Source organism: Halichoerus grypus, chromosome 10 (assembly GCF_964656455.1).
Source record: "Halichoerus grypus chromosome 10, mHalGry1.hap1.1, whole genome shotgun sequence".
NCBI lineage: Eukaryota > Metazoa > Chordata > Mammalia > Carnivora > Phocidae > Halichoerus > Halichoerus grypus.
Window position 1 is genome coordinate 96,112,223 of NC_135721.1, and position 21,257 is coordinate 96,133,479.

Here is a 21,257-nt window from a genome sequence, read left to right on the forward strand (position 1 = left end):
CCCCAGAGGACCTACATGGAGCCTTGTGCAGTGCTGGCGCAGATGTGCTGAAAGAGCCTGGACCCCACCAGGCAAGGACACCCTTCCATCGAGAGCAGCAAAGTAAGAAACCAGGAAGAACGGCTTCTGAGCTCATCAGACCATGGGGTTCGATTTTAGACTTTAATTCCTTTATACCTGAATATGATACAGAATTTAAGCTTGACCTAAAAGTTTTCCCTGGGACTATAATAATGGAAGAAGGTTTACATTCAAGTTCAGTGCATCTCCATGTTGTTGGCATTTTTTTTTAAAGATTTTATTTATTTATTTATTTGAGAGAGAGAATGAGATAGAGCATGAGAGAGGCGAGGGTCGGAGGGAGAAGCAGACTCCCTGCTGAGCAGGGAGCCCCATGCGGGACTCGATCCTGGCATTCCAGGATCATGACCTGAGCCGAAGGCAGTCGCTTAACCAACTGAGCCACCCAGGCGCCCAGGTTGTTGGCATTTTATTATGAGTTTCCTATGTATTATATTAAAGGAGTGTATTAATATCATCACTTAGCCTCACTGTAGAACCTCTGGTGTGCTGGGTTGGGTGATGTGACTGGACATGGTTTGGGACACAGGCTAGGGAATAAGTCTTCACTTTTGGAAGAGAATGGCCTTGGAGGGGCTTCACAGCAGGGTTCTAAACCAGTTCAGAGTCTCTAGGAAGAAAAGACATATGGCAGAAGGAGCCTCGGAGAGGCTCAAAGGTAGACTGGAAGGACTAAGCCTGCAAACTCTGACCCTCCCCTGAGCGGGGAGCCCCCATGGCCACAAAACAAAGGAGGTAAGGGAATATGCTAGAGGGTGATTATCATCATGCACCACAGGATTCATGAATTTATACAATGAGTGTGATCCAAATAAACATAACACAGATTATTTTCTAGAGCTAGACAAGCTGATTTAAAAATTCATACAGAAAAACAATTAAGAATAGGCAAGAAAACTCCAAAGAGCAACGTGGGTGAGACTCACCTTACCCAATATGAAAGCATACCAAAATCTTCAATAACTGAAAGTGTTTCTTCATCATATAAATAGACCAAAAAAAAAAAAAAAAAAAACCACAGACTAGAAACAAAACTTAACAGTTCATAAACACATATAGGAATTCATATGGGATGAAGTCAGAATCTCAGATTAGTGGAGGTAAAGATGGTTTTTTAAATAACTGTTTTGGGAAACCATTTCATAACCACCTAAGAAAGATAAACTTTGGATCTATGTTCTACATTGTATACAAGATAAACTCCAAATGGATCTAGGATTTCAAAATAAAAAATGAAAGCATAAAAGCACTGGGGGGAAAATAGCCCGATTTCTTTGTAACTTTGGAGTAGGAAATGTCATAAAAATCCTAAGAAACTATGATTCAAAATCCAGCAGACATTTCAAAAAATTAATATCAGAAATGTCTGTCCTTGGGGCACCTGAGTGGCTCAGTCAGTTAAGCATCTGACTCTTGATCTCAGCTCAGGTCTTGATCTTAGGGTCGTGAGTTCAAGCCCCATGTTGGGCTCCACGCTAGGCACGGAGCCTACTTAAAAAAACAAAAAAACACAGGGGCACCTGGGTGACTCCGTTGGTTGAGCATCCAACTCTTAGTTCCGGTTCAGGTCATGATCTCAGGGTCATGGCTCCAAGCTCCACATGGAATCTGCTTGGGATTCTCTCTCTCTCCCTCCCCCCACCCCCCACCCCTGCTCATGCTCTCTCTCTCTCTAAAATAAATAAATAAAATTTTTAGAAGGAAGGGAGGGCGGGAGGAAGGGAGGCAGGCAGGCAGGCGCCTGGGTGGTCCAGCCAGTTAAGTGTCTGCCTGCAGCTCAGGATGATCTCAGGGTCCTGGGATCAAGCCCCACATTGGGTTCCCTGCTCAGCAGGGAGTCTGCTTGTCCCTTTCCCCCTTCCCCTTCCCCCTGCTCATGCTCTCTCTTGTTCTTTCTCTCTCTCAAATAAATAAATAAAATCTTTTAAAATAAATAAATTAAATTAAATTAAAAAAAAAAAAAAGGTCTATCCAGCAAACAACCCTTAAAGCAAGGACAAAGGACAAATGACAAAATGGATGAAAAATATCTGCAACTCACAGCACATATTAAAAGCTCACAGAAATAAAGAACCTAATCAAAGCACATGAACAGTTCACAGGAAAGGAAATACAAATCACACAAAGATCTGAAAAATGTTCAACCATATCCTGCAAATTAAAACTAAAAGGAGATGCCATTTTCACCAGTAAGAAAGACAACATTCTAGATCAAATACACTCTGTTAACAAAACGGTGAAGAACATGTCTCACACATTGAAAAAAGGTCAACGCCCACAGAGGACCATCAAGCACTATCTAGCAATCCCACTTCTGAGAATTTATCCCCAGGTATGCCTGCCTGAACATGAAATGGCCTATGTACAAATTTATTCATTACATCACCATTGTTCTGTTGTTTTCAAGAGCCAAAAATCAGAAACAACCCAAGAGTCCAACAATACAGATTAAATGAGATTTAAAATAGATTAAATAAGCTAGGCTCTGGTCCCACTACAGAACACTGCACAGCTGTTACAAAAGGTGTGAGGAAGTTCTCTATGAACTAATAAGGAAAGAATCTCTAGAACACACCATGAAATCCTTTTTAAAATAATTTGTTAAAGGGGCGCCTGGGTGGCTCAGTCATTGGGCATCTGCCTCCAGCTCAGGTCATGATCCCAGAGTCCTGGGATCGAGCCCCGAATCGGGCTCCTGCTCGGCAGGAGGCCTGCTTCTCCCTCTCCCACTCCCTCTGCTTGTGTTCCCTCTCTCACTGTGTCTCTCTCTGTCAAATAAATAAATAAAATCTTTAAAAATAGTAATAATAATAATAACAATTTGTTAAAGATGCTACCTTTGTATAAAAAGATACATATATTCATATTTGCTCACATGTGCGTGAAGAAACACTAGAAAGATAGAAAAAATTAAAAGTGCTTCCCTACAGAGAGTAAGGGAAACAGAGTGGGTGACACATGAGTGAGAGCATGGCTTCCCAAGGCAGACCTTTTCATATCATTTTGATGTATGAACTATCTGATCATATTACCTATTCAAAAATCAATTACAACAAAATTGGAAGACTTACAATTTTCAATTTCAAAACCTACTACACAAAGCTATAGTAATCAAAACAGTGTAAGCACTGGCATAAGAACAGGCATACATAACGATGAAACAGAACTGAAGGTTCATAAATAAACCCATACATATATAGTCAACAAGAGTACAGAGACCATTCAATGGGGAAGAATAGTCTTTTCAACAAATGATGATGGAAAGGCTGGATATTCACACGCAAAACAATGAAGTTAGATCCTTACCTCACACCATACACAAAAATTAACTGAAAATGGATCAAAGACCTACCTGTATGGATTAAAACTATAAAACTCTTGAGAAGAAACCATAAGGTTAACCTTCACGACATGGACTTTGGTAATGGTTTCTTAGATATAAAACCAAAAAACACACACACAAAAAAATAAAACTGGATTTCATCAAAATTAAAAACTGTTAGGGGTGGGGGATGGGTGAGATAGGTGAAGGGGATTAAGAGGTACAAACTGTCAGTTATAAAATGAATAAGTCACAGGGATATAAAGTAAAGCACAGGGACTACAGTGTATAATATTGTTATAACTTGTACGCTGACAGATGGTAACAACACTTACCAAGGTGAGCATTTGTAATGTATATAAATGTCAAATCACTATGTTGCACACCTGAAACTAATATAATATTGTATGTCAACTACACTTCAATAAAAAAAAAATATGTTAGGGGTGCCTGGCGGCTCAGTTAGTGGAGATGAGACTCTTGATCTCCAGGTCATGATTTCAAGCCCCACACTGAGCCAAAAAAAAAAAAGAAAGAAAGAAAGAAAAGAAAAAGAATTTTTAAACTTTTGTGCATCAAAGGACACCATCAAGAAAGTGAAAGGACAACCCACAGAATGGGAGAAAATATTTGCAAATCATATTACTAATACGGGTCTGGTATCTGGAATTTATAAATTACTTACAATTCAGTAAAAAAAAAAAAAAAAAAGGACAAACAATTCAATTTTCATTGTGAGCCCCAATTCGAGGCTTGAACTCACAACCCTGAGATCAAGACCTGAGCTGAGATCAACAGCTGGGTGCTTAACCGACTGAGCCACCCAGGCGTACCTCAAATAATTCAATTTTAAAATGAGTGATGATGGGACGCTTTGGTGGCTCAGTCGGTTAAGTGTCTGCCTTTGGCTCAGGTCATGACCCCAGGGTCCTGGGATCTGAGTCCCGCATTGGGCTCTTTGCTCAGCGGGGAGCCTGCTTCTCCTTCTGCCTGCACCTCCCCCTGCTTGTGCACTCTCTCTGTCTCTTTGACAAATAAATAAATAAAATCTTTTTTAAAAAATTAAAAATAAAAATAAAATAAAATAATATGAGTGAGGAATTTGAATAGCTAGTTCTCCAAAGAAGATATACAAATGGCCAACAAGCACATGAAAAGATGCTCAATATCATTAGCCATTAGAAAAATGCAAATCAAGGGGCACCTGGGTGGCTCAGTCGTTGAGCGTCTGCCTTCGGCTCAGGTCATGATCCCAGGGTCCTGGGATCGAGCCCCACATCGGGCTCCCTGCTCAGCGGGAAGCCTGCTTCTCCTTCTCCCACTCCCCCTGCTTGTATTCCCTCTCTCACTGTGTCTCTCTGTCAAATAAATAAAATTAAAAAAAAAAAAAAAAAAGAAAGAAAAATGCAAATCAAAACCATCATGCTGGGGGCGCTTGGGTGGCTCAGTCGTTAAGCGTCTGCCTTTGGCTCAGGTCATGATCCCAGGGTCCTGGGATCGAGCCCCGCATTGGGCTCCCTGCTCCGCGGGAAGCCTGCTTCTCCCTCTCCCACTCCCCCTGCTTGTGTTCCCTCTCTCACTGTGTTTCTCTATCTCAAATAAATAAATAAAATCTTTAAAAAAAAAAAAAAAAAAAACCATCATGCTGTACCACTTCACACCCACCAGGATGGCTATAATCAAAAAATAAAAATAAAAAAGGAAATAACAAGTATTGGCAAGGATGCAGAGAAATCGGAACCCTCATTGGTGGGAATGTAAAAAGTCACTGTGGAAAAGAATTTGGCGGTGCCTCAATAAGTTAAACAGAATTATCATATGATCCAGCAATTCCACTCCTGAGTATATAACCAAAAGAACTGAAAACAGGTGCTCAAACAAAAACTTGTCCACACATGTGTATAGCAGCCCTATTCACAATAGCTAAAAGGCTGGGAACAAGCCAAGTGTCCATCAATGAATGTATGGATAAACAAAATGTGATATATTCATGCAGTGGAATATTCTTCATATAATGGAATGAAGTACTGATAATATACTACAATGTATGTATGTATGTATGTATGCACAATGCATGTTCAAAAGATGAACCTTGAATATATTATGCTAAGTCAAAGAAGCCAGACACAAAAGGCTGCATATTGATTGTATGGTTCCATTTATATGAAATATCCAGATGAGGCAAATCCATAGAGACCAAAAGCAGATTCCTGGTTGCCAGGGCTAGGGGTGGGGGAGAATGGGAAGTGGCTACTTAATGCGCATAGGGTTTCTTTTTGGGGTAATGAAAATGTTTTGAAACTAGACAGTGGTGATGGTTACACAACTTGATCACTTAACTCTACACTTTAAAATGGTTTATTTTATGTTACATGTATTTTACCACAATAAAAAAGAAGTTAATTTTAGAAAGAATAAATACTGAGAATAAAAAATAAGTGACTGACTTAAAACTCAAATGACAGGCTAAACTCCAGACTAGGGCGCCTGGGTGGCTCAGTCGTTAAGCGTCTGCCTTCGGCTCAGGTCATGATCCCAGGGTCCTGGGATCGAGTCCCACATCGGGCTCCCTGCTCGGCGGGAAGCCTGCTTCTCCCTCTCCCACTCCTGCTGCTTGTGTTCCTGCTCTCGCTATCTCTGTCTCTGTCAAATAAATAAATAAAATCTTTAAAAAAAGAGAGAGAGAACTTTCCTTATAAAAAAATAAATAAATAATTAATTAATAAATAAATAAATAAATAAACTCCACACTGGACATGGTCAAAGAAAAAATTAGTAAACTGGAGGATCCCCTCAGGGCACAGCAAAGAAAAGAAAAAGCAATTGAGACACGATACCATGTACGCTATCATTTAATACACCCTTTGTTTGAAGAAAATATAGAGAGCCAACTAATTTATCAACATTTCTGAATTTGTGGACCCCAAAACAATATGGTTTTAAATTTGTCCTACTTCTGCTGAGAGATTCAGACTCTTCCTTTCATCCTGGGTTACTTCATGTCCTCAGATTATGACGATAGTGAGTTTCTTTACGCCTATGCCTACATCTTCTTTTTTAAAAATGGCCTTTATGTCTTCAAACTGAGCTGCAATAACAGACTCTACTGGGCAAGAAAAAGAGGCTGACCCCACAATTCACGACCGAAAGTATGGAGGGACTCAGGAAATGAGATAAAAGGGGTGAAGGAGAATAAAGACGGGGGGGAAGGAGAAGGAGCCCAAGGAGGAAGCAAATGGATGGAACAGTAGAGCCACCAAAATAAGCCTGTCCTCATCTCCCTGGGCCAAGGGGCACTCATCACACAAAATAACTGAGCACCTACAGTGTGATGCATAAGGCAAGTGCTCTGCCATTACCGCAGGATACTGAACCACCACCACATCTATGACACTGTTTATAATGTGGCTCCAGACAGGTGGGGAAAGGAGAACTGGTAAAAAGTAGGCCGTTGTTCAACTTGGAAAATCAACTAAGCAAATCAAGGAATCATGAAAAGCTAGGATCTAAAAACAAAAATGGATTGGGGAGGCTGGCTGGCTCAGTCGGTGGGGCATGCGACTCTTGATTTTGGAGATGTAGGTTCGAGCCCCACGTTAGGTGCAGAGATTACTTAAAAATAAAATCTTTTAAAAGAAACAAAAACAAAAACAAAAATGGATATAGTTTGCCATCGGGGCAAAGGGGAGTTAGTAAACTAGTCACAGAGATGACATAGTGTACGTCTAACACCTAAAAGAGGCGGAAATAAATAAAGGAAGCTGGTAAGCAAATCACTGAAGAGAATGAATGAAAAGGAAGGAGTGACAGAAAACTTGGTGCGCCTGGGTGGCTCAGTCGTTAAGCATCTGCCTTCAGCTCAGATCATGATCCCAGTGTCCTAGGATCGACTGAGCCACCCCGCATCGGGCTCCAGCTCAGCTGGGAGCCTGCTTCTTCTCCCTCTCCAGCTCCTCCGTGCTTCCGTTCCCTCTCTCACTCTCTCTCTCTGTCAAATAAATAAATAAAATTTAAAAGAAAACTAATTTGGCCAACATCACTCACACATCTGCATGAGACTTCGCGAGAGCGATCGGCCTGTACCACAGTCCACCAGCCTTGCCATTTATTAACAGTGAAGATGCGGGGCGCCCGGATGGCTCAGTCGTTAAGCGTCTGCCTTTGGCTCAGGTCATGATCCCAGGGTCCTGGGATCGAGCCCTGCATCGGGCTCCCTGCTCTGCGGGAAACCTGCTTCTCCCTCTCCCACTCCCCCTGCTTGTGTTCCCTCTCTCGCTGTGTCTCTGTCAAATAACTAAATAAAATCTTTAAAAAAAAAAAATGAAGATGTGATCTCACATTGTGATTTCCTAAATTTACATTAACAATAATGCCTCTGGCATCCGAGTCCTTGCCGAAGCATATAAAAGGCTTCCACTGAAAGCTCACTCAGATTGCTAACATGCTTTATTGTAGTAAAAAGAGTAGGAAATTAAACAAATCCATAAAAATTACACACTAACCACAAAGCAAACACTAGATGTGGGCTTCCTCCTCCTGGTGCCTTCTCTTTGTGAACGAACCTGAAGGAGCCACTGACCTAATGGCCGTACCACGGAGTGAACAGAGCTGAGGCACTCAGAGAGCTGCTCTCCTGAGATGTCTTTCCACGCTGGTCTAGCTCTTTGCCGCCCACAAGAGATCAGACCCCACAGAGAATACACAGGTAGCTCTTTTTAATACCATGGCAGCTTCTGATTTGCTCAACAAAGCCAACAGGTGATTGCTTCCCTGGGCCGGTTACAAATGGCTCAGTGTTGGAACAAGAAGCTTGAGAGCAGAGAGCTCTCTTTCAACTATTCCGTTTTGGTATAACATTTATTTTTTTTCCTAACTATAGAAGCAATGCATGTTTAATACTCAACTTTGAGAGCATGTAATGCCTCCCACTGAACACTACTTTCAGTGCTCTTTCTGAAGGATGGAGATTCCCAATGGGCTGCCGAGGGCCACATCTGGACCCAGTTTCCTGGGCCCACTCAGTCACTCTGGGTGTCCAATAAAGCACCCTTAACCTCTGGCTCATTCTGCAGCAGAGGGCAAAAGCTGATGAATGTATGCACTGGGTTTTTCCCCCTAAATCAATTATCAGAGGAAGAGCCAGAGAACAGGAAAAACCCTTTGAAAGCACCAGAGTTATGAGCCATGCAGGATTAAAGATGGCCACAAATTCTGACATCCCTTCCATTGCAAGGTGGGTCTCCATCCCTCCCCTGGAAGCTGGGTGGGCTGTGAGACTGCTTTGTCCAATAGCATATGGCAGAAGTGATGCTGTACCCCTTTCCAGGCCTGGCCTCAAGGGGCTGGCACTCTCATTTCCTGTCTCTTGAAACGCCTGGTCTTGGAGTGCTCACTGTGGGAGAAGCCAGCCACAATGTTAGAAATCAAGCTACCCACAGACCACCAGGCTGCGAGAAGCCCAAATGATGGGGAGAGACCCTGGAGAATAAGATGAGGTGGGAAAGAGAGGGGAAGCAAGATGCACATGGGCCATCTTAGAAGTAGATCCTCCAGCCCCAGCCAACACCATATGGATCAGAGACAAGCACCCAGCTAAGCCCCTCTTAGATTCCTGACCCACAAAACTGTGAGGAAGACAGAAGGGTTATTTTTAAGCCACTGCATTTTGGGGTAGTATGCTATGCAGCAATAGTGAATAGGAGCATAAGGCAAGGTAGGCAAGTTCTTGAGAAGAGGAGATGCTCCCACAAAGCCAAAGGGTCAGGGGGCCAGCTGAACTGGACCAGAGTGGGGAGGGGTGCCATGGCAGAAGCAAAGCCTGAGAGTTCCAAACAAACTACACCCAAACAGGTCAAGGGTGCTGAGAATTCTGGTCCTGTGGGTGTGGTGGGTCAGCTTGGTTTCAAGTACCAACTCAAGACCAACTGGGGCAGAACAGGCCTCAAAGAGCCATTTGGGGGAATTACGCTACTTCCTCCTCCCTCCCAGGTACCCAGAAAAGGGGGTACCCTCATTAACTGCACACACATCTGTGACAGACCCCTCTCCATCCCCACTGCCAGAAAGGCAGTTCTGCTAGGACCGCCTACTCCCCTTGACCACACCCCTTCTATTAATCCCACCTCCCATGAGCCACCAACAAAACAAATCAAGGACACACAAGTGGCACTTTCAGGTAGCCCTTCCAGAAGGCATCTCTCCTATCCCGCTTTCCAACAGCCCCAGACTTCCACTGTGGCTCCAGGTGGCCCCCAGGAGGTCAACTCCGTATCTACGAAACACATGACCTAAACTGAGTCACGCAGTCCATCCCATATTGGTTCAAGGGTGGCCATGTGACCTAAGCTGGCCCAATCAAAGTGACCTTCAGGACTTCCGCTTGAAATGCAGAAACAAAGACTTGCTCTCCTTCTTGGGATGGTGAACTGTGAAGACTGCAACCATCATGACCATCCTGCAGAAGGCCTGCCTGAGGACAAGGCTGACATGCACGGGGGGAAAGCAGGGCTCAGAGAATCCCAGAGAACAGTCACAGCGGTGATGACAGAGGGCACCTAGCCCAAGCTGAACCTGAACTCATCATACCTCCACATGCTTCAGTCATAAAGCAATAAGCTCTATTTCAATGAAGACAGTTGAGGTGGGCGGGGCCTAAGGGGAAGAGCTGCAGCTAGTGAGGAGAAGCCTGAAAGGTGAGGCGGGTAGGGAACAGAACAGGAAATAAAGGGGACAATCCTCCTGCTATTCAATCCTTAACAACAAGTTAAGAGAAATAAACTAAATGTAAATTTAAAATAAAGTTCTAGTCATTAAAGAGCAAAGGAGTGAAAATAAACACTAAATCTAATTAAGTCAATAGCCAAGACATGGAAGCAACCTAAGTGTCCACTGATAGACGAATACATAAAGAAGAGATGGTATATAGACACAGGAGAATACTATTCAGGAAGAAGAAAAAGGAGAGGGAGTGGGGAGGAGGGGGGGAGGGGAGGGGTAAGGCAGGAGAGGAGGAGGAAATCCTGCCATTTGCAAGAACATGGATGGACCTTAAGGGCTTTCAGTCAGAGAATGACAAATACTATACAATCTCACATACATGTAGAATCTAAAAAACCCATCTCATAGATTCAGAGCACAGATTGGTGGTTACCAGAGGCAGGAGGTGGAAGGTGGGTGAAATGGGTGAAAGTGGCCAAAAGGTTCAAACCTCCAGTTGTAAGATAAATAAACTCTGGGATATAAGGTATGCCGAAGTGAACAAAATTAACAATATTGTATCACATATTTGAAAGTTGCTAGGAGAGTAGATCTTAAAAGTTCTCATCACAAGAAAAGTAAAACTGTAACTACATGAGGTGATGAACTAACGGAATGTAACACTGGTGATCATTTCACAATATACCCAGATATCAAATCATCATGTTGTACAACTAAAGCTAATAGGGTGTTACATGTCAATTGTATTATAAAACTAGAAAAAGGAAATTAAACTACTTTATTTAAGTCTTAAAATTGTCAAAGCAGCCCCGAGAATCCTAAAATAAAGAAAATGTATTTATTAGCAGTTGGTTTGTGTTCCATCATCCTTTCAGCTCTCAGAGGGCTTTTCATACTGGAGCTGGAAACCAAAAACTCAAAATTAAGCAAAACACAGCAAGCGTGTAAAACATGCTCTCTGCATCCTGTTCTACCAAAGACCATAAAAGAGATAAAAAGCTGAAAGAGCAAGACAGGCACTGCTGTTTCACTGAAGTGTTTCTGAAAGTCCAAAGGATTTGGAAATAAATTTTGATTAAAACTCTTCGCATAAATCACGTCAATTTTTATCAAAACGATCAGATGTATCATATCCCCACATACTTAAATTGTGGCCCCTTATAAAATTATAGTGTTTATAGTACATTGCTTCAGGCACTTCAGAGAATTATCTGGATAAAATACATATCATTTCAAAAAGTAAAAGGAACACAAAACACCTAATAATACACAAAACACTCCTCTTCAACGACTCAGATGAAAGCTGTTTTGTTTTCACTTGAGCATTCCTTAACAACCACTAGTGTTCTCCCACTTAAAGTGCCTTCATTTATGCTTTTATACAGGGCTCCAGTACATTCTAAAATACGTCTGAGATTACTCAGAAATGGGATGATTCTACAAATATCAAGCACAGAAGACAATGATGACAGCATTTAATCCTCAGCTCAGCAAACAGAAATAATTATTCAGAGGACCTGACTTAATTACTAATTTTGGGAAGAAACACGTTTGCAGCAAAGCCATGCTGAAGGATCCCAGTGGACACAGGGTGGGAAAAAATACTGGAGACGTCTATGACCAGAATTATGAATGGAGCTCTAAACTTGGATTATTTCCAGAAGAGGCAAATACATTCTACTCTATCAGGACCCAAGTAGAGAGTGGGATTCGATTTAAGGCAGGGGTATCCTAATCATGGCAAACGGACACTTCACACGGGTAAGAGGAAAGAAATGCTGAAGAGGGATAAGAATATCACTCTTCTAAACCTAAGTAAATCTGATGAGCTGACAATCCTCAATGTGGGGCTTTGCTACAGAGCTTCAAAATCAGGCAGTAACTTCTAACCCTTCAGGTTGAAAATAGGTCCAATAAATAAGGGATTAAGCATTGTTTCTTCCAGAGAAAGTCAAAGTATAGGAGATACTACAGAGTTAACTATTATTAACAAGTCTTAGAGGTCTACAAAAGAGTATGATGGTAGCAAAAGAAATTGCAGCCAGATACTGAGACATTCTACTAAGAACAGCCTCACAGTGAGATGTATTACCAAAGGAGGCTAAACATTCTAATAGCTTCAAAGAAAAAGGCAAAACATGATGGTTTTAAATGCAATCTGCCCCCCCCAGAAACATGAAAACAATATAAATGAATGTCCCCTTAAACAGACTCATAATTTCAGATTCATTAATCTCCCATAAACCAGGACCACTATTCCAAGGCATTTTCTAGACTAAACCTCAGTCAAACTAGGTTGGCATTCCCGCCAATAAGCAGTTAGGCAAAGACCTATGCCTTCACTGTCCAATATGACAACCATTAAGCACACAGGGTATTGGGTATTTGAAGTGTGCCTGGTCCAAATTGAGATGGGCTATATGTATAAACTACACACCAAGATTTAGAAGACTTTAGCACCAAAAAAGAATGAAAATTATCTCAATCAACTTTTTATACTGATGGTGAGGTGAAATCATACTATTTTGGATATATTTGGGTTAAATAAAATATACTTTTAAAATTAATTTCACTTGTTTCTTTTTACTTTTTTTTAATATGGCTACTAGAAATTGAAAAGGACATGTGGCTCACATTTGTGGCTTGCATTGTTTTCTCTGTCGGACATGATAAGCAAGCAAAATGAAACACCACTGTATCAAACACACGTCTGGGTTGCTAAACATTTCACAGGTGAACAGAAGAATGAAGAAGGGTAAACAGTATCAGGGGCCTTCAGAGGAATCTTACCATGGCAGAGAAGCAGCCACTACGTTGTTTTAAGGAAGTGATAAGCACAAACAACAAACTTCCTGGAAAAGGAGATGCTGTAATTGCAGATTCTCTTTTCCCCCTTCTGGAAGTGTCCCGGAGACTCTCCTCTTGGGCGGGCTCACCCTCCTGCCTACCTTTGATGAGCTCCGGCCTGTATGTCTTCCGCAGCTGCTCCAGGAAGCTGTTGTAGAAGCTCTCTGCCTGCTCCGTGGGCATTGCCAGGTGGAAGTCAGGCTTGTTGCCCTTGAGGACGCACTGGAGGGTGAACTGGCTGATGCACAGCACCTCGTACTGTTTGTCCATCACACTCTTCGACCAGTGTTTCCCGCTCTCATCCTCAAACACGCGCAGGTTTAAAATCTTTCTGACCCTAAGAGGAAAACAGTGGTGAGAGCTACCTAAAGAATCATAAGCCCCCCAACACACTCCATACCTCCAAAATGTCACCAGCATCCTGTCAAATAAGGACATAATACTGACATAATATTATATGTATTACATATATATAAGGACAAAAGGAGCAAGTTATTTGGGCCCTGGGCAAGTTATGTGAGGTAGTCACAGGGCTGTTTTGGGATTCCTTTTTTTTTTTTTGGTCAGTCCCTCCAGCAGCTACCCACGGGAACCGGAGCTAAGAACAACCACTCACTACCTGCTCTTTCAAGTTAGTGGATATGTCAAGACATGGGTCCAATTCTAATTTTTTTATAGAAGAATTCAATCTTTACACTGGAATAAACGATACCCCCTTTTTACATCCTTTCTTGGAGCTACTCAAAATGAACCACTGGGCAAACACCATGAAGAAAACTCAAGGTTACTGCAAATATACAAAAAGGCTGGCGAAAGCCTCCCTGACAACTGTGTCACATGCCTCTTGAGCCCCAGGAGGGCCTTTCTTATAAATGTGGATGACAAAGAGCAGCCACTTTGGAGCGCCTGGGTGGCTCAGTCATTAAGCATCTGCCTTCAGCTCAGGTCATGATCCCAGGGTCCTGGGATCGAGCCCCACATCGAGCCCCGCATCAGGCTCCCTGCTCGGTGGGAAGCCTGCTTCTCCCTCTCCCACTCCCCCTGCTTGTGGTTCCCTCTCTCACTGCATCTCTCTCTGTCAAATAAATAAATAAAATCTTTAAAAAAAAAAAAAGAAAGAAAGAAAGAAAGAAAGAGCAGTCACTTTGGCAAGGAAGAGAACCAGGGAACATTTATTCCTTAGCAGGAATTAAGTTCCAAGTCTGATTTCAACCTAATACAAAGGGACATTTGGGTGGAATTATACCAGGTATGGGCACCAACAGGCAGAATGAACAGATCCACATACACCTGAAGCAAATGTGCCATGTGGTGCTGGGGGTGGGAGGAGGGCAAACATGGGGACAGGGGAGGCGGCCTGTACTTAGAGAGCCAGTCAGGGAACAGCAATGACAAACTCCCCCATCTTAGTAAAAAGAGCACCAGCTTCCAAGTCAGCAAGCCTAGATTCTAACTTGAATTCAGGCTTTTTGCTACATACATGTTCATGATCTTAGGAAAGTAATTTAACTGTCTGAGCTCCAGATCCTATGCATACAATGAACAACTGAGCATTTTTTAAGTGCATAAATGGTGCCCAGATCATACTGCTTAAATTGGAAAGAGAAATCATTCATATGAAAAGAAGTTAAGGGCGCCTGGGTGGCTCAGTTGGTTAAGCGACTGCCTTCGGCTCAGGTCATGATCCTGGAGTCCCGGGATCGAGTCCCGCATCGGGCTCCCTGCTCGGCGGGGAGCCTGCTTCTCCCTCTGACCCTCCTCCCTCTCATGCTCTCTGTCTCTCATTCTCTCTCAAATAAATAAATAAATAAATCTTTAAAAAAAAAAAAAAAAAAAAAAGAAAAGAAGTTAAGTTTTGCAATAAGAGAATGGTTCATGGATAAAGGAGCAAATAGGGACCGAGGCCATTGGGTTCCAGCTCTGCTCCTGACTTAGTGGGTGTCATCTGACAAACAAACTACTCTTCCTTGGTCTCCTCACCTGAAACATGGAGATAACCATATTACATCAATGGGACACAGATAAAAGTAACAGGGGCTCACTTCATAGGAACAAAATACTATCAAAGTTCCCAGTGTATGTATATATATAACTTAGGTAGGTAGGTAGGTAGGTAGGTAGGTAGGTAGAGATAATAGAGATATAACCACTACATAGCCCATTCAAACAGCAATGACTCAGAAATCTGCCTCTTACATGTGCTCCAGGTCCTTCTGTGTATCTTCCAGAGAAATACCCAGCAACACACAGATGCCCCGTCCAATAGCACTTATTTGCTCTCCTCCAACTAGAAAGGAAACAAAAAGGAAAAAAGACTCAGAACCAAACAGGTGGCATGATGCACTTTTAAGTAACCAAAGGAATGTTTAAACATCACACATACTTCTTATAACTTCTTTTTTATCTAGAATGAATGAGTTCTTAAATGAATAACCATTAAGCCAAATTTTAGGGCCATATTTTCATCCGTGTTACCTTGGGTAAGACACCTCAAACTTTCCATGACAGAATTCGCCCATCTGTAAAAACAGAACAGTTTTCCTCTCCAGAGAATCGAGCTCAGCTGTATTAATTCTCTGAAAAGAGATACCTGCTTTTCTCGGGAATCAGCAAATATGGTAACACAATATAGAGACAGCACAAAATAATAGACATTTATGTCAGAAAAATAAAGAAATAATTTTTCTACTTACTATGAAAAGATAAATACATTATACATAAAAACCACAGTTTAAAAGGTAAGCTTCAAGGTGCCTGAGTGGTGCAGTCAGTTGACATCCAACTTTTGGTTTCGGCTCAGGTCATGTTCTCCGGGTCGTGGCATCAAACCCTGTGTCGAGCTCCAGAGCTCGAGACTCTCTCTCCCTCTCCCTCTGCTCCTCCCCCCTTCTCTAAAATACATAAATAAATCTTTTTAAATTTAAAAAAAAATAATTAAATAAATACAAGTTAAGCTTCAAGTCAGCAAACTTCTATTATTTCCCAGTTTGGTACTAAACTTTGTATTCTAAACCAATGACCTCCAAATCCCTTTCATTCATGCACCTCATCCACAAAACAACAAACCTCTTAATATATATTCCAAACATCTGTGTACGTATTTATACTCAAATGTACGCTTTACTAACAAGAGGCAGTATCTCATGCTGGCACAGTTCTTAGGCCAAGATCCATCATTATGATGGTAAACCTAAATCCATATTTCAAATGTTAAATCTTTGTATCTTTCAAAATTTTTGGCCAACTTTTTGCCAAATCTCATTAGATTACTGATGTCTTGTTATTTTACCATCTATTAACCTAATGTTCCAATCCGGAGAAGTGTAGACTCTGCCATGTTCCTGTTTGCTTCTGCTGGGTCATAGTATCTGTAAATATACCTGACAAGGCATCATAGACTGGAACGTGTTGCCATATCCTGCAAGCTAAGGAAAGAATGAGAAATCCCCCTCTTCTCCACCTATCTGACAAGGGACCACCTGACATGCAGACCCCAGGGGAGTATCAGCATCAACACATTCTGACCCAAATATCAGTAAAGCTTAATTTCTCTTCTTTTTATGCTAAGAAGTATTTTCTTCTGTGTTGCTTGGCTTATAATGGACTATGAGTGATTTACTGTCCTTTGAGCCAATGACTCAGAAGCTGAAAACAGAAATAATCTATCCTGATATAAGCAATAAACAATTGGGGTGGTTCGCTTGTTTGGGTTGCTTTAGAAAAAGCTTCCGGCTTTATTTGTTCTTTAAAGAAGTCACTATCATTTTCTTATAATATCAATGTATTTTTTAAAATTTTCCCCATAGTATGTTTTAAAAGCTTAAATATAATGGTTATTGAGTTATAGCCACCATTAAATTAATGCATAAGCATTATAGAAAATTTGGAAAATATAAGAAACAGGAAGGAAAAAAAGAACACCCAAAGATAAGCACTTTAATATTTCAATGATTTCCTTTTGATATTTTCTCTATCCATGGGTTTACTTTGTATTTGTTTTCAACTACTGTAATAATATTGTATATAAATTTTTGTGTCCCATCTTTTTCTTAACAGTGCCTAAGGATTTTTTCATGTTATAAGCTTTTCCTAAACATCTTTTAATAGTTACATCCCATCAAGTGCAATAGTTGCAGTCCATCCAATGGACCGACTAACCATCCCATTTGGCTGGATATATTGTTTGTTTCAAAATTCTCACTTCAATAAATAACACTGTGGGGGAAATCTTTGTATACTAGACTTTAGACTTTACATTTTAGAGCAGTTTTAAGTTCACAGCAAAATTGAGCAAAGATACAGAGATTGAGGGTGTCTGGGTGGCTCAGTCAGTTAAGTGTCCGACTCTAGATCTGGGCTCAGGTCATGATCTCAGGGTCATGAGATCGAGCCCTACATCAGGCTCTGAGCTGGGCATGGAGCCTGCTTAAGATTCTCTCTCTCCTTCTCCCTCTGCCCCACATCCCCTCTCAAAAATAAAAGAAAAAGATACTACACTCACTGTCCCCATACATGCATAGCTTCCCCATTGTCAACATCCCCCACCAGAGGGGTACATTTGTTACAACTGATGAACCTGCACCGACACATTATTATCACTCAAAGTCCATAGTTCACATTAGGGTTCACTCTTGGTGTTGTACATTCTATAGGTTTGGACAAATATACAGTAACATGTATCCATCATTACAGTACCATACAGAGCAGTTTCACTGCTCTAAGAATCCTCCCTGCTCTGCCTATTCATCCCTCTAAATCTTTTCCTACAATTAGTATTCTCTTCTTAGAACAGATTCCGAAAAGTAGAATCACTATTCAAAGTGATTCAAATCACTACCTGAAGAGTTTCATGCTTCTCTCTCTTCCTCAGCCACTCTCTCGTGCTCTCTCTCTCTCAAATAAATAAAATCTTTAAAAAAAAAAGTTTTTTTATTTTTTTTATTTTTTATTTTTTAAAGATTTTATTTATTTATTTGACAGAGAGAGACACAGTGAGAGAGGGAACACAAGCAGGGGGAGTGGGAGAGGGAGAAGCAGGCCTCCCGCAGAGCAGGGAGCCCGATGTGGGGCTTGATCCCAGGACCCTGGGATCATGACCCAAGCCGAAGGCAGACGCTTAACGACTGAGCCACCCAGGCGCCCCAAAAAAAGTTTTTTTAAAAAGGGGGGCGCCTGGGTGGCTCAGTCAGTTAAGTGTTTCCCTTCGGCTCAGGTCATGGTCCCAGAGGGGCTCCTTGCTCAGTGGGGAGCCTGCTTCTCCCTCTCCGAGCTCTGCCACTATTTCAAGCTCCCCCTTTCTCAAATAAATAAGTAAAATCTTTAAAAAAATTTTTGAAGAGTTTCAACATTTTTATAATGTATTACTGCCTTAATAAGAAAAAAATTATGCCCCAAAGCCTATCTATAACATATTTTGGAGTAGTTTTGTTTCCCCCCTCCAGGGACAAGTAGAAGAACTAGGAGATCCAAAGGGTTCTTTTATTATAGACAAATGGATTTCCAAGGGAAAAAACTTGAGAGTCACTAATTTAGACAACAGATCACAGGACTAGAAAAGACCTGAGATATTTGGTCAATTTACCATGTACACTGACCTCTTCTTCAAGAAGAATTCACAACCTCTCAAATTAACTCACTCAAGCCCATTTTAGATCCTCTTCCCAACATCCTATGATTCTATTCAGATTTTCACTGCTGAAGCTAAGTGATGGGACATGGGAGTTACCACACTTTGCCACCTGTGTAACCAAAGGAACATGTTTGAAATGTTCCATAATAAAGCTTTTAAAATTAGATTATCACAATAACCATGCTAAGGAATCAAAATGTGCTTGACCAATCTCATTAAGTGAGTCTACCACATAATTAGACATGACTCCTAATATTGTACTCTGTCCCAACCATAAAATCAGAAGTGACATTTTAGACCCCATAATAAAATGCCATTTGTGTACAGCCATGTTTCAGTGAAGCCAGTCACATTCTAAAGGAATCAGAAAATCTTTCCATTACAGTTCAACTAGAAGGCCTGGCTAACCTGAAGGTTCCTCCAGCACTGAGAGAGAATTCCATTTTATTTAAAACTTCCCACAATTAATACCCTTCTCTTTTTTTAAATACCCTTCTCTTTTTTTAAATACCCTTACCTTTTTTAATATGCAGGTTTGTTTGTTGTTTTTTTACCAAAAGCACCAATTTAAATCTTTTTATTTTTTATTTTTTTAAAGATTTTATTTATTAGCTGACAGAGAAAGACACAGCAAGAGAGGGAACACAAGCAGGAGGAGTGGGAGAGGGAAAAGCAGGCTTCCTGCGAGCAGGGAGCCCCATGCGGGGCTCAATCCCAGGACCCTGAGTCGAAGGCAGACGCTTAACAACTGAGCCACCCAGGCGCCCCCAAAAGCACCAATTTAAATAGCAAACTAAAATCACTCAAACTATTCAGCAAATCTCACAAAATACATGTTCTCAATATTCCAGATCAGCAGAATGAAGAGTGCAAGAGAAAATTAAAACTTAAATTCCTCAAAATTCACTCATTGTTCATGATGACCACACAGAGCAGAATGCAAGATTTTGCTCAAAAAAGCAAAAAATCTTTTCATCTATGTATTTACCCAGTTTTAGTTCATTTAAATATTAACTGAAAGGCCAAAAAACCTTTTTTTTTAAAAGCCGTGTAAATCCCAAAGCTATTGTGTTCCCTATTACTCCAGGACCATATCCAAAATCAGTTAACAGAACAGCTTAGAAATCATTAGGTAGCATTGAAAAGTAGACTCTCAGATCTAAATATATGGTTTTGCTGGGTGCGTTGTTTCTTTAGGGGATTTTGTTGCTTTGTTTTTAAATTTAGATTTTTGTGGACACAAGAACACATACTTGGTGTAGACTGGTTAAAGAAAAGGATATCTGGAATTACTTGGACTGAGACAATACTGTAAGTCTGAAGAAAAAAACCAGAAGACTTAGAAGACAATCTTAAAATTCGTCATTAAAAAAATTTTTAACATCTTTTTATCTTGGTTTGACTTTCGACTACCTTATATACATTAATCATCTGGATCTCTGATGTTTGAGCTAGACTACAGTGATCCAGCAATGACTAATGGCTGGGTGGCTTGGTCCACAAGAAACTGGTGGCAAAGAGAAATATTTCATCCAGAATTCTTTAGATTCTGACCCCATCCCTGCAGGGTTAGAGAAGTGAGAAAGAGAGGTGTCCTGGGGGCGGGGATCATTCTGTATCCAGCCTGGGTGCTGGTCACGTGGGTGTGCACAACTGTCAGAACTCATCCATATGAACAACTCTTCATATCTGTGCGTTTTATTGGCTAGTCAAGCTCCATAAAAATTGGGACATGTAGACAATAGGCAAGAATGGGAAATTTAAAACAGAACGTTGTAAGGGGGGGAATCGGGGTCCTTGCTCCGGAAATGCTGCCTACGTGTTGTTTGTGCAACATTCCACAGAATGGGCCATGGGGATGCTCGGAGGTTCTGCCACCCGATACTCGGGGCCAGAAAAAAAAAAGACGATAATAAGGCGCGTTTATCGTGAACCCAAAGCAGAACCCTGCAGCCAGGGCCGCGCGGGAGCCCGCGGGGCACGTGGACTGCTCCGCGGCCGCGGCGGCGCCGGGAGCCAACCCGGGGACCTCGGGCTGCGGGGGCCGAGCTGGCCAGGGCCCGCAGCGGCCGTAGCGGCCCTGGGGACGGCCCGGCGGAACCCTCGCGGGGGCGGCCAGTGACTGCCGGGCGTGGGGTCAGGGGTGGCTCCTCCCGGGCCCGGCCCCGGCCCCGCCCGACTGACCTGTGACGCTGGCCCGGGTGACGCGCTGCACCACGGCTTTCATGGCGGCGGCTGGGGCGAGTGGGGCGGCGCCGCGCTCCTTCCGGCCTCGCGACTCTGCGGGCGGCTCGGCGGCCGGCGCCCTCTGCGGGTGACACCAGGAAGCGCGCCGAACCGCCCGGTCGGCCCCGGTTGGCGGTGACACGCCCACGTCGGCCACGCCCACCCAGAGGTCGGCCCCGCCCGCGTCGGTCACGCCCACCTGGTATAGGTCCTGCCCCTTCCTCGGTCTCGCCCCAGCCACAGGTGGGCCCAGCCCCCACCAGATCCAGAAACCCCTGCCCGGCCCCCGCCTCTACGCAGTTTCTGCACCCGGTGTTTCTCACATCCTCGACCTAGGAGCCAATCATCCCTAAATCCCAGCTTTGTCCTGAATCCTAATCCTGTGCTCCGCCTTTCACCCTTCCACCCCTCTGTCCTGATGCTCCCAAATTCCTT

At 42.4% G+C, this 21,257-nt stretch overlaps 1 protein-coding gene across 2 annotated transcripts in view; it reads right to left on the reverse strand.

The window, feature by feature from the left end:
* DTD1 (D-aminoacyl-tRNA deacylase 1) overlaps positions 1–20,936 on the reverse strand; it is a 173,036-nt gene extending 152,100 nt beyond the window's left edge. For both annotated transcript variants that reach the window (XM_078056873.1, XM_078056872.1), the window contains exons 1-3: positions 20,781–20,936; positions 15,164–15,254; positions 13,069–13,304 (exon numbers count right to left, since the gene is read on the reverse strand). In XM_078056873.1, coding sequence (XP_077912999.1) covers positions 13,069–13,304; positions 15,164–15,254; positions 20,781–20,823 — 370 coding nt within the window. In that variant the 5' untranslated portion in view covers positions 20,824–20,936. The remainder of the gene's footprint in view (positions 1–13,068; positions 13,305–15,163; positions 15,255–20,780) is intronic.
* Between the last annotated feature and the right edge of the window lie 321 nt (positions 20,937–21,257).